General features: G+C 44.1%; 2 protein-coding genes across 2 annotated transcripts in view; one reads left to right on the top strand and one right to left on the bottom strand.

Moving 5' to 3' along the window:
• Positions 1 to 500: 500 nt before the first annotated feature.
• On the bottom strand, positions 501 to 2635 carry pex12 (peroxisomal biogenesis factor 12). The gene is made up of 3 exons (XM_012821973.3): positions 2191 to 2635; positions 1431 to 1966; positions 501 to 1311 (listed from the first exon to the last, which is right to left on the bottom strand). The coding sequence occupies exons 1-3, from the start codon at positions 2311 to 2313 to the stop codon at positions 921 to 923; spliced, it is 1050 nt and encodes a 349-aa protein (XP_012677427.1). The 5' UTR covers positions 2314 to 2635; the 3' UTR covers positions 501 to 920.
• The window catches only part of ap2b1 (adaptor related protein complex 2 subunit beta 1), a 27451-nt gene continuing 16485 nt past the window's right edge, over positions 2636 to 13601 (top strand). The window contains exons 1-14 of the mRNA XM_012821971.3: positions 2636 to 2788; positions 3731 to 3785; positions 3892 to 3997; positions 4429 to 4564; positions 4888 to 5133; positions 5458 to 5648; positions 5974 to 6195; positions 6574 to 6694; positions 7132 to 7227; positions 7474 to 7589; positions 7712 to 7877; positions 8495 to 8593; positions 8801 to 9060; positions 9553 to 9751. Coding sequence (XP_012677425.1) covers positions 3749 to 3785; positions 3892 to 3997; positions 4429 to 4564; positions 4888 to 5133; positions 5458 to 5648; positions 5974 to 6195; positions 6574 to 6694; positions 7132 to 7227; positions 7474 to 7589; positions 7712 to 7877; positions 8495 to 8593; positions 8801 to 9060; positions 9553 to 9751 — 1995 coding nt within the window. The 5' untranslated portion in view covers positions 2636 to 2788; positions 3731 to 3748. The remainder of the gene's footprint in view (positions 2789 to 3730; positions 3786 to 3891; positions 3998 to 4428; positions 4565 to 4887; positions 5134 to 5457; positions 5649 to 5973; positions 6196 to 6573; positions 6695 to 7131; positions 7228 to 7473; positions 7590 to 7711; positions 7878 to 8494; positions 8594 to 8800; positions 9061 to 9552; positions 9752 to 13601) is intronic.

The following is a 13601-nucleotide window of genomic DNA, read 5'->3' as shown; positions in this document are numbered from 1 at the left end:
GAAAGCCTACTCGTAAACAAACAGGTTTTGCCAGCTGCCAAAACATGTTTTCACAGTGTTTATCTGGTACATTCAAACTATTTAACTCTCCCAGAAGACTGCCCAGGCCAAAAATAGTTTGTGACATTCAGCCAAGAAGAAGGGGGGTGGGGGGTGGTATGGGAAGTTCACTGACCATATCCATCAAATTAAGCAGACAGAAACATGTTCCAGTAGATGTTTAAATGTTTAAATGTAACACTCTGCTCCACTTTGTGATGTACTTTCTCTGTAACTGATTTATGTAACTTCCACATTACCTTAGATGTTCTTAGCAAATCCATAGGGGCTGTTACTCAAACATTTTCACAGCATTCACACAACTACTTACATGGCAGTCTGTCTCTCATGCACTCATACTGTACATGATACTTGTAAGACTGTCATTCAGTGTTGTCTAGATGGAGGTAAAGATACTATGATTTTAAACTGCTACTCCAAAAACACAGTGGCAGTCGTAGTAGTTAAACACAAAATAAAGTTCTTTATTTACAAACATTTTCCTGTATGTACATTGTTGTCTTTAGTATGGATAATAACATTCCCATTTATAATGGAAATGAATCTCAAAACTGTCATTTTGTGTCAATGATGGGTAGAAACTGAGCCGGCATGTTAACCTGTAAAGAGTGAAAACTGGTGATCCTTTTTCTTGGAAAAGAAAATCCATTCTCCATAGGAGCGGTGTTACGGCACAAACACAGAGCTGAACTCCGAGGAAACGTGATGAGTTGTACTACTGATGTCAATCAAAACAGTTAAAATGTCAATTTTGAAAATTCTAAATTCTCTAGTCAGTTAATCTAGGGTTTCAATTGGTTTTGAATCAGTACCTTAATTTGAAAAATACCATCCATATGAATTGAATTGTAGGCATGAGTCTAGCCTTCAGGAGAATATATCTTGATGAGGTGCTGAACTCCAGAAGGATAGCCAGTTAGGGGGCACCTGTGGTTAGTCTTGACATACATGAATATGCACCGATAGCAGAACACAAAACCAGAAGTGGAGAGAGCGGTATCGTTGGCACGGACTTTTCGGCAGAGGGGGCACAGTTTGCTGTGAACTGCCACCGCTGCTTGGTCGTCAAGGTGCACAGGGGGGGGTGGGGTGGGCAGAGTTGTCAGGGATTTCACGGTGCTCTGGTTCTCTGAGGAGTACCACCACTCCAAGAACTGTAGAAAGAAAACCCCCAGGGACAGACTGGTGGAAAGTGACACTGCCACACCACCGACCACCGAGGACAATATCCGCTGCGTTTTTTCAGCAACACTGGAAAAGAGAAGGCAAAGAAATATTCTGAATAAAATACATGATCATTTAAATGTAACACTCTGCTCCACTTTGTGATGTACTTTCTCTGTAACTGATTTATGTAACTTCCACATTACCTTAGACTTATGCCTGTAGGGCTGCTTGGTTTAAGATCCATGCTTCGGATGTCATGTGCTGTGAGGTGTGCCAGTTTGACCCCTGCCATCCACAGTAAGGGTGAATGTGTGCGTGTACGTCCGAACACATAAAGCAACTGCTGACAGAACACCCAACCATCCCAGGCCATGCTCACGAAAGGATAGGCGACCATGAAGGCCCTGTACATCTTTTGAGCGAGGGACTGGGGTAAGCGTATGGAAAAGTCATCCTCATCCCTATGACGAGCTAACACCTTCTCCATTTTGGCTCGCAGGTAAGGCAGGAGGGCCAGGAGCAATAGAGATCGCAAGTGCTGCTTCCGCCTGAGGCCAAGGTGAGCAGGCCGGGCGGGATCAGAGGCCAACACTCGTTTCAGACCATAAAAGTTCTCAGAGAAGGAGGCACTGGAGCGAGAGAGAAAATGATGCTGCAGCAGCAAATCCAAGAGGGCATATATCTCATCAAACCTCCTCCACAGGACTCCATAACGAGAGGGGTTGGAATCCGCGAGAATCTGCATTAATGACATGTACATTTTATTACAACAAATATAGCTTGGGCTTCAGGTCCTGAGCAAGGCATTCACTATGACATTATGCGAGTTCATTATCTAGACAAATACAATAACAGTACGTGCATGTTTGCACTACCAACGCCTGAATTATGCACCGTTACAAAGCTTGGATTTAGTTTGGGTGGGATATGCATGGGTTGGAAAGTCCCTTTTTGTAAAGTTACCTTAACTGCGTGTTGCAAAGCAGGTTTAACTGCACTCATCAAGGAATCCTGCGCTAAAACTTCAAATATCGAAGGTCTTTCATCTGATGATGCTGTCGTTAAATGTGCTCCGTGTTCCGCCATGACAGGTGAATTTACTTGTTTGCGAACTTGCGTAAGAGGTTAAAACAAAACGGTGCCGTTTAACTCCAATATATTAACTAAAATAAAACACATTCGATTTGCATATGCAGAGTTTAACGTTAAAGATGCAACTGAAGACGTACGTTATAATCATATTTCTGCGCATGTTTGTTGGTATTCTCAGAGTCCTTTTACAAATGTTCTGATTCTCTCCAGCATACTTGGTGCGTGTCCCTTAGAAAACCATCCGTGTTGCTATTTTCCTGTTTGTATTTCACATTTCCGTTGTTACGTTTTATGCACTCCGTCACTACTATTCACCATTTTCCTCTTCTGTTTTTTCCGAGTGCATTCCATCTTCCACGGCTAACCTCGCAGCTGCAGTCAAAGGAGGCAAAAGCATCCTCTGTCAAACTGCTGTGACCAGTATAGGTTACGCTACTCGAGATTTTCAACCAACGTCTCAACAAAGCATGTAAGAATGTTGTCTTGTTGTGTGGTGCGCTTAATCGACTGTATTGTGAAAGGCCTTGGTCAAGGTAGTTGACTAGCCAAATGGCTAACTTTCGTCAGTCATAATGCTAGCTTGGGATAGCTCATATTCATAGCGAACCTAGCCAGTCGGCTACGATCGGATACGATACACCATCAGCTGTTGAAGGGTCACACCCAAACCTGGTTTCGATGGTCATGATGAATGTTGTCCTTTCAGATTTACACATTTTAATTTCTTAACTACAGTTATCTCAATGGAAATATTTCCATTAACGTTACCTATATGGTATAATTTGCTATGCCAACTTACTACATCAGTTAGCGATATCATGATACTCGGGACAGCCTAGCCAGACGAATGCTAAATCAGGCTAACTATATTAGCTAGATGATGTTAGCTCTTCTGAGGTCAATTCGTGTTTATGGCAACACGCGATGTAGGATAGACAAAGATGGATAGAGTTGACAGAAGGATCTGCTATCAGGTTTATGCTCCCTTGATTAGCTCAATAAGTATAATATTTTATTTACAGGTTGCAAAGCTTCTCTGGTAGGGGTATGAATGTGGATAACATCTGGATGACAGTTTTCATCATGATCAACAATGTCTTTCGGACGTCGTTTCAAGTTAACTAACTTAGTTCAGCTATAAGTATTTTGTAGTTAAAGGAGAAGTAAGCATTTACTTTTTTCAGCAAAAAACACTGACAGCCCCTTAATGATTATGATCAAGAGTCAGTGAAAACACCAGCCCTTGTTTGATGCAGGTGAAAGCCCTGATTTCATATTCTATTGCCATGTGTATCTCTATGTATTTAGTATGGTAGGTATAATGAAGGATGTTGCAATTAATTTGGTCAATCATTCAGACAAAATAATTTGTGTGTGATGTTGACATTTTTTTTTTTTTTTTTAAATACAGATTTGAAGAACCACCAAGATGACTGACTCAAAGTATTTTACAACTAACAAAAAAGGTGAGTGCAAATACTAAAGAATTCTATCTTCTGACTTTTTGTTGTGTTTGTCTTGACACATTTCAAACATACTGTATGTGTATGTTATTGTATTTTTGTGTTTCAGGTGAAATCTTTGAATTGAAGGCAGAACTGAACAATGAGAAGAAAGAGAAGAGGAAAGAGGCTGTGAAGAAGGTTATTGCGGCAATGACTGTAGGAAAAGATGTCAGGTATGAAGGTTTACTGCACTCCAGCAGTCAGATGTTCATTTAGATATTATTACATATTTGTATATCATTAATAGAGTGTAATTTATCCACATGGTAAAAAAGCCTAGCTGATAATCTTTTTGCCATTACCTGCAAATACGAATTGGAGCCATGTCGCAGTAGCTGCTCTACAAGAGTCACTCATGCGCATATTTTCATTTGCATGGTTCTGTAAAGGAATTCGGACGGTACCACATTTTATGATGCCCAGAGAATTAAGCATCTGATTTATCAGAATGGTTTTATTAATGTTTTTTGAGTCAGTGGATTCACTTAATGAATCACTGCTGTTCCTTTATGCGTTAAACCGTAATTCTGACTCCACATTCATTGCTCCAACTGAAGTTATGGTCACCTTGACTCATAGCTATTTGCATCCTTCTGTTTGTCAGCTCTCTTTTCCCAGATGTGGTGAACTGCATGCAGACTGATAACCTGGAGTTGAAAAAGCTTGTGTACCTGTACCTGATGAACTATGCCAAGAGTCAGCCAGATATGGCCATCATGGCTGTCAACAGCTTTGTGAAGGCAAGACCTCTTTATATCTTTTACCTAATGTCCTATTCTTCTTTCAGAAAGTCTTCACAGTTAATGGCAGTAGCAAACCTTGGCTGTTGACTTTACATATTAACATGTAACCAGGTTCTCAGCAAAGGACCTTTATTATTCAGTCTGGATGAATCGATGTTGGAAAAGTTACTTTAATCATGCCATGTCTGTATTCTTTACTTGCATGTAAGAATATTTACTGCTCACAGTGAATATATGATGATGAAAAGCCTGTGGTATTAAGTTCTTAAAGCACTTGAACTGGACCCCCTTCCGCATTCATAAATGGTATTCAATGCTAGGACTGTGAGGACCCCAACCCTCTGATCCGGGCTCTAGCTGTGCGCACCATGGGCTGCATCCGCGTGGACAAGATCACCGAGTACCTGTGCGAGCCCCTCAGGAAGTGTCTGAAGGACGAGGACCCGTACGTGAGGAAGACTGCCGCCGTGTGCGTGGCCAAGCTCCACGACATCAACGCACAGATGGTGGAGGACCAGGGCTTCCTGGACTCCCTGAGGGACCTCATCGCTGATTCCAACCCCATGGTAAACGTGCTGGCTCTCCTGTCTCAGTTTCTCTATGGACATTTTTGACTGCACCTTTGATCACTTGAGTGTGCTGACAGGGGCTCATTTTCTGATGGTGCGCAATGCTGTGTTATCTTTTAGAGCATTACATGTTGTACAGGTTTTTTGTTTTTTTGTTTTTTTTTAAAGCATCACTTCAAAATGGCTCAGGGCTCTTTTATAAGAAGCCGTGTTCTCTTACACTCTTTCACCCTCCCCCCTCTCTCTCATGTTCTCATGCTCTCTGCCCCTCTCTCTGTACACACACACACACACACACACAATCACTCACCATCCACTCAGGTGGTGGCCAATGCCGTGGCAGCTCTGTCGGAGATCAGCGAGTCCCACCCCAACAGCAACCTGCTGGACCTGAACCCTCAGAACATCAACAAGCTCCTCACCGCTCTGAACGAGTGCACTGAGTGGGGCCAGATCTTCATCCTGGACTGCCTGTCCAACTACAACCCAAAAGATGAGCGGGAGGCCCAGAGGTGAGTGGGCAACCACAAGATCCATGGCTCACCACCAGAGGGCAGATTGACACTGTGCTCGTCAAAAAAGGAAAGGAAATGCTTGTCTCCTTTGACAGTGTAGCTATGCAATTCGATGAAAGCTAGCTATGCAATTAGGTGCGACAGTTTTGCACAAATTGAACTCTGTTTATGTTTTTTTATTTATTATTTATTGTCCTATCACAAATAAGGCAATTCTAAATAGAAGAGGTCGGAATAGCAGTTGTAGAACATCGTAGAACATGGTAGAATATTGAAAGCACTCCCCACAACACTCAAACTCTTCTCTGCTCTCCTTCCTCAGCATCTGTGAGCGTGTCACCCCACGGCTCTCTCATGCCAACTCGGCCGTGGTGCTGTCTGCCGTCAAGGTGCTCATGAAGTTCCTGGAGCTCCTGCCCAAAGACTCGGACTACTACAACACCCTCCTGAAGAAGCTGTCCCCACCGCTGGTCACACTCCTCTCAGGGGAGCCCGAGGTGCAGTATGTGGCCCTCAGGAACATCAACCTCATCGTGCAGAAGAGGTCAGTTAAACAACCTCATGGGACATAATCAATCAATCAATCAATCAATCAATCAATCAATCAATATGAATGTGCAGTGGGTGATAAAGTCCTTGAATGATGTAGTCATTCACTGTTGTACAAGGCTTTCCACCATTCCCTGTAGTATATTGCACTATGTAGGTTATGAAAGTCATTCTCATTTTAGCAGAGACAGTGGGGTACGAAGTTCAGTTAGACTGATGTGGGCCAGTGTAGTGTAGTGTTATAGTGTCATATAGTGTTGTCCTTGTCATGTCTTTTACTTAAGTTTAGACCTCATGCAATATGAGCGCTTACAGACTAGAAATTAGGTATTAAACTGCTCCACTTTTAACCACACTCCCTCTCAATATCCAGGCCTGAGATCTTGAAGCAGGAAATCAAGGTGTTCTTTGTCAAATACAACGATCCCATCTATGTCAAGCTGGAGAAGTTGGATATCATGATTCGACTGGCCTCCCAGGCCAACATTGCCCAGGTACTGCAAGAAACTATTGAAACAGAAACCCATATTCACTGCAGTGTTCTGTCGGCTACCTGACATAACTGTTTTTTTTACAAACATGGATGTTGTGCATTCTCTGTTCTAGTCACTTGCATTATTCTGTCAGTTTAGCTTGTCTAATAAGTTTCTTGTAGTTATTAGGGATCATATGAGACACCAGTGTGGTGAAATGGTTAAAGACCGTTGTTGCTAATGCTGAAGACATGCTCAGACAGGCCTTGGGTTCCAAGGGCAGGCTGTCCTCCATAGTAACTTGGACACAACGTCTGGGCAGGCACTTAACCATCCCTGCCCATCCTCTTTATGTGTTCAGCTCCTCTAGAGACAGTAGGCCAGGAGTGCCCCCTTAGCAAACACTCAATCTGTTGTAACTCACCCATGTGCTTCTTGTCCTACCCACCCACCCACAGGTCCTGGCTGAGCTGAAGGAGTACGCCACTGAGGTGGACGTGGACTTTGTCCGCAAGGCTGTGAGGGCCATCGGGCGCTGTGCCATCAAAGTGGAGGTGAGACACGTGGTCATCATCTGTCCATCCTTCACAGTGCTCTACTTTCCACAGTCACATCTGTCAGTATGCTCGTCCTCGGCAGTTGGTGCAGTAGTGCAGAATTACAACTGTGCGCAAATGGACAGAACAGCTAAAGGATAAAAGCATTGGCAATTACTCATGTTTCTAATCGCTTGATGTTATTGTCGGTTACATTTCTCTTCCTGTTTCGTCTCCTGTCCTAATTCCTGTGTCTGGCCGTAGCAATCTGCTGAGCGATGTGTGAGCACCCTTCTGGACCTCATTCAGACCAAAGTCAACTACGTCGTCCAGGAGGCCATTGTTGTCATCAGGGACATCTTCCGCAAGTATCCCAACAAGTCAGTAACCATTTCCCAGATTTAATCTGTAGTCATATTTATTGCTAAATATTGACTGTGACTCCTGCAGTAATTACATTTTGAACAAAGGTCACTGACCATTAGGGCATCTTGTTTTGCAGGTATGAGAGCATTATTGCCACTCTCTGCGAGAACCTTGACTCCCTGGACGAGCCGGATGCCCGCGCCGCCATGATCTGGATTGTGGGCGAGTACGCCGAGAGGATCGACAACGCAGATGAGCTCCTAGAGAGCTTCCTGGAGGGTTTCCATGACGAGAGCACACAGGTCAGTCATGGTGCATTCAAGACGTTGAGAATACACCGATCAGTCATGCTGCTTTCAAGACGACGGTAAATTCGGAAAACATTCAAAGCAACATCTGTTGATGTTCATATCAAACAAGCTGGATTAGACTAGTAGACTAGTAATATCAATTATTGCAAATGTTTTTTGAAAAGACTGTAACCCTGACATATTCAGTAATACATTAAGAATGCAATACAATAGTAAATGACTTGTTAAAAGTAATTAAATTGAGTTTGTAATATTACTATTACGACGGAGGACATGATTTTAGTTGTTGAGAAATCAAGGTAAATCGGATCACTGAATTTCCGCAAAAATCAGAACCGACCGTGCGTTGGAATCATTTAGTCTGAGTCAGAGCTTGTATTTTCCCAATTTCCGACGTGTCATGAACACAGCATCAGCGCCACCTCAACAGTAACTTTCCTTTGCCCTGAGTGCTGAAAGGAACAGCGTTTCCCCCGGCGGCTGCTGCGTAGACCGTAGCTCCTGCTAAAGCACCTTGACACGAGGCTAAGTGGTAACGGCACAGCGTGAATGGAAGTTGAACGGTTAGGCTTGAATGTCTCACGCGTGGATGTGCTGCTGCTCCTCAGGTGCAGCTGACTCTCCTGACAGCCATAGTGAAGCTGTTCCTGAAGAAGCCCTCAGAGACCCAGGAGCTGGTGCAGCAGGTGCTCAGTTTGGCCACTCAGGTACAGGCTCAAACATACCCACTTACTCTCCGCATTATTGTAGTACATTATCTTATATGTGTCAACGTGTAGATTCAATAATAATAAGTGATTACATGTATTCTATGAATGTATTATGCACATCAGTAATTCTGCAGATGCATGTATCAACTTACTGTACAGGGCCTGAGTTCTAGCTGTGGTTATATGTTTTTGACTTTCCTGCAGGACTCCGACAACCCTGACCTGCGTGACCGTGGTTACATCTACTGGCGTCTGCTCTCCACGGACCCTGTGACGGCCAAAGAGGTGGTCCTGTCCGAGAAGCCCCTCATCTCCGAGGAGACAGACCTGATCGAGCCCACCCTGCTGGACGAGCTTATCTGCCACATCGGCTCGCTGGCCTCAGTCTACCACAAGCCCCCCAACGCCTTCGTGGAGGGCAGCCACGGCATCCACCGCAAACACCTGCCCATCCAGCATGGCAGGTAAGGCACTCTTCCCGGGTTGTGTTATTTTACATTTACTTTTTTCTTCTTTTGTTTCTCTTTTTAAGTGAATACTATCACTGGCATTGAAAAGCCAAACAATAGTTTTTAGCGAACAGAACATAGCGAATAGAACAAATTTTGCCTCTAACAATGTCTCCCGGGTGTTTTAACCTCACGTCCACCTCATGCAAACTGTGCCGACACCATTGTTCTGAGACGTTTTTTTTGGTGGTTGTGGTGCCTTCCCCTGCAGCATCACAATCATGACTGATTGAAAAGCCAAAGAATACTTTATAGCAGGAGATGGCAAAAAATATTCAAATTTAGCATCTGTAGTGTCTCTTTGCCCTGCCAAGAAGTAACAGAAGCCCATGTTGGCTAAATGCAAATCAGCCCAAACCATTGTTTCATGAGGATGTTGTTGTTGTTATTGTTGTTGTTGTGCTCGTGGTGCTCATTTACCCATGTGCCCCCCCCCCCCGCGCGCAGCATCGACACCGGGGAGAGCCCTGTGAGTGCAGGCCCCGCCGAACCCAACAACCAGCCCATCAACCAGGTCATCCCCTCGCAAGGCGACCTCCTGGGTGACCTGCTCAACCTGGACCTGGGGCCCCCTGTCAACGTGCCGCAGGTGTCCTCCATGCAGATGGGGGCGGTGGACCTGCTCGGCGGAGGACTGGACAGCCTGGTGAGTGACCCTCGAGGCGGATACCTCATTGCCCTGTTAACCTCGTCGTACAGTCAGTCAAAGTCCATGGAGACAAGCGCTTATTTAAATGAGGAGGCTAGAGAGAGGGGGGGGGGGGGCTGGGAGTCGGGCTGCCTGGAGTGCTGCATCTTTGCTGCAGTGATGCTTTCCTTTGAGGACTTTATTAAGAGATTTATCCAAACAGAAGGGCAGAATATCTCCTGAGGGTAAACTTTAAACCTTACAATCTTGGAGAGCATGCCCCATTATTTTTAAAAGATGGCACTTGCAATGTTTCTACTATATTAGGTGGTCTGTTTTGTTTGTGCTTTTGGCCATGAAAAAGCAGTTTCTCTGAGGTTGCCATGGGCAGCCATTTAAATGTATTCTTACTGACATTTGAAGGACAAATCTGTGTGCATCTCTGCAGTCTGGAAGAAGCCAAAACCAAATGTGAACAGTCAAGGAGCTGTGACTGTTCTACAGATAATATCAGGTTGTGTAATCATTGACTTGACTGTCTTCCAGGCAAATAGAGCTTAGATCTAAGGGAACAAAGTTGGATTTTTACCCTTTCCCATCCTGAAGTGAGCAGAAATACCAGAAGGTTCCATTAGATGTCAGTATTCATAAGTATGCACTCAGTATGAATGCCATCAGAATGCAACTACTGTTCAAAGAGAAACTAGATTGCGCTGCCTACATTTATATTTAATGTTAGTGTAGTTGGCATAATTTGTTTGTTTTTCTTAATGTAATTTATTTGATCAGAACGGTAACTCCAAAACAGTGTACAGTGATGGAAATGCGGAAACTAATACTGCTACCTTGAACCACATTTATCTTGTTAACGTTTCTTGAACTAACCACATATTGCTGAAATAAACTTTGAGCATTTTCCGTGGTCAGATTTTATGTCTTGACCCTGCCAGTGTAAGAAGAGGAGAATTGGACGCCAAAGCTTTTACCAGTCCTCAATTCCTCAATGTGTACCCTTGGGGGAACTTCAAATTAGATTATTTTCCTCAAAACAAGGTTAGCGTTGCCCCTGACTTGCAGGTCTACATACATCACCCCCCCTCCACACACACACACACACCCCTCAGGCAATCCTCCCTCTGGCTTAGTGTAGGTCATTGCCAGCATGTAGAGGAATGTTATCTTTTGGATTAAACATGGGCATATTATTTTCTGCCATTTCCTAGTGCGTTTGTTGTTGTGCTTTAAGGGGCGCTTGTCCCTTGTTACCCAGGCCATTCAGCTTGCTATCAGCAGCTCTGCAGAGTCCCTGTTACTGTCTGTCACAGCCCGGAGGCTCTCTCACGGTGTGAACCAGCCTGCCTTCACCAGGGGCATAGCATGTGCACTCACACACACACACACACACACACAAACAGATATGGACTTTTATGCACTGGTGGGAGACTGTTTCAGAGTTATCTCAATTTCGAAACGTGGGCTTTTAACCGCTGTTCTTCAACAACTGGTCCGAGATCCACTGCGGGTTGATGGAACACTTGACAGCAGAGCCTCAGAGTTGCATTCAGGCCTTTGTTGACATGGTGTTAGCACAAGAGCTGTGTTTCTAATCATGGCGCCTGCCAACTGTTACTGTCTTAAACATGTGTTGGCTGGCTGGCACAGTTCCAGGTTCATGGCCTAGCTGTTGCCTAGGTGATATGCATAAGCAGGCCACTGAAATCATTCAGAGAGTTGAGTTTATTGCTAGAGGTAATTGTATGACTTGAGAAAGCCCTAGTGTGTGGATGGCAAACACATCTCTGTGAAAGCCACTTTGCAGGAAATCTGCATATTTGAAGCGCTGTTTTTAACAGTGATTGTATACTTTAGAGGTTTATATTAAAATATTTCGTCTTGACCTTGCTAACACAATGACGACCCTCTTCGTGTGAAAAGGCCTCCATAATTGGTCTCTATTGGTATTCACAGAAACGGGAGGTGGGGAAAAGAACATTTAGCTGCTTGCCCCTTAAGACAAAAACGTTGAGAACCCCCGCGTTTGACCATCTGCTGAATTGCCATAGTTAGATAGGGCTGAAAAATGTTGGATTGTGCATTATGTTTTATTTTTTTATTTTATATCTTTTTTTTCTTTTCAAAAATGTTGTGTAAGTAGCTTTGGACTAAAGCGTCTACCAAATACCCCAGCTATACGATACTGTACACCGGGGTGGATTGCCGCACTCTCCTGGATTAGAGACTTGAGGTGATACGTGGGGAGTGAGTGTGCAGTCAGTGACGCGGTGGGGAGTTTGGGAGTGTGCCGCCGGTGGTGTTCTTGTCAGGCAAGGTCAGACGGTGATGCATTAGGCGGGGCAGTCAGTCGAGTCAGCGGTCTCTGCCTGCTTTAAACAGCCATCTTCCCCAGACAGAAAGCAGCCAGTGACATGCCCGCAGCTGTGGGTGCACGTTCAGTCAGTTGTCTGTTACTGTTCCATTAGAAGCCTTATGTGACGTTAAGGCACAGTTGAAGAGCCTGTGATGTATAGATTCAACTATGTTTCCTATTTGTTTTAATTAGTTGGTATGCGTTGTTCTTTAGTTGTTGAAATATATCTGTGAAGGCATGCACAGCTCAGTCTCCATAGCCCCTAATTGCCTCATATGTAGGTTACAAGTTAGTAAGGTCACAGTTACAGTAATGACACCACTGAATGGAAATGAATGGGGGGGGTCACAGACTCTGGTCACATTTGCCTTACTGACCGTGGTTACATGGATTCGAATAACTGCCTTAGTCGGACTGAAATCGCGTTATCTGTTTCATGTAAGCACCTTAGTCGGATCGTAGTCGGACCGCACATAGTCGGACTAACACCCCTGGATAACTCGATCCGATCCAGTTGATAGTTCGACTATTGCGGCATGTAACGGTGAATTGGATAAGGAACTGGACTTTGCGTCTTTGCGCATGCTCCCTCTCTCCCTGCCAGGTCGTGACCCGGAAGACGAAAGAGGGATAAGTTGTCTCAACTGTTCATACTAATGACACGGTTTTTTATGAATATCCTGCAGACTGTCTCACAAGCTTATTCTTGTTGATTATGAACAAACATAACAGAAGAGGTCCGAAGATATGAGCACCTTTACAACCCCTCCTTAAACACGTATAAGGACGTTCCACATTTTATTTGCTCAAAACAACAGCAGTACTGTCAAATCAGCTGTCACTCGGCTATTACCTGACCAAGGTTCCATGGCAATGTCCCGAAAGCCCATTTTTCCGACAGCCCGCTGTTCCGAAATTGTGAGTACAGCAACGTGAACCACTATTGCCCACATGCACATCCCAATGAATCACACAATCATAAACATATAAATGCCTTTATTTCACAAGCATTAACTTGAATTCAGAATATTATTATACACACATGCATTTGCATCACGATGATACAAAAATATTTGTATGATTGCCAACGCATGCATGCTTTGTCAGTGCTTGACAAGATCTGCGTAATGTCCTGCGACAATCTGCCGGTGATTTCCTTCGCATGAGTGGTAGCCTACCCCATATTCAAAACCAGAGTAGGCTAAGTTAACAAATATTGCCTAGGAAAAGTTATATGCGTTATATGCGAGGCACGCGTGAGTTTAGTTGTGTTCAGTTATCTGGCGCTGAAAAAAACCACGAATAAGTACTGTTAAATCAGAAAGCAAATCAGCTGTCACTCGGCTATTACCTGACCAATACCTATCAAACTCGGTGATACTATTCACAACTAATATGTCCTTCATTCTATCAAATATGATGAAATTTGGTATTGTGCCCGCGAGGCACGCGTGACTTTAGTTGTGTTCAGTTATCTGGCGCTGAAAAAAACCACGAATT

The sequence above is a fragment of the Clupea harengus genome, chromosome 8, assembly GCF_900700415.2.
Source record: "Clupea harengus chromosome 8, Ch_v2.0.2, whole genome shotgun sequence".
NCBI lineage: Eukaryota > Metazoa > Chordata > Actinopteri > Clupeiformes > Clupeidae > Clupea > Clupea harengus.
The sequence above is the reverse complement of the archived record's forward strand: the minus strand, read 5'-3'. Positions and strand labels throughout refer to the sequence as shown.

Coding starts and splice junctions, on each gene's coding strand:
- pex12 (XM_012821973.3), bottom strand. CDS start 2,313: ATGGCGGAACACGGAGCACATTTAACGACAGCATCATCAGATGAAAGA. Junction 1,967..2,190: donor CTTTGCAACACGCAGTTAAG/GTAACTTTACAA, acceptor TCATTAATGCAG/ATTCTCGCGGATTCCAACCC. Junction 1,312..1,430: donor CCTACAGGCATAAGTCTAAG/GTAATGTGGAAG, acceptor TCTCTTTTCCAG/TGTTGCTGAAAAAACGCAGC.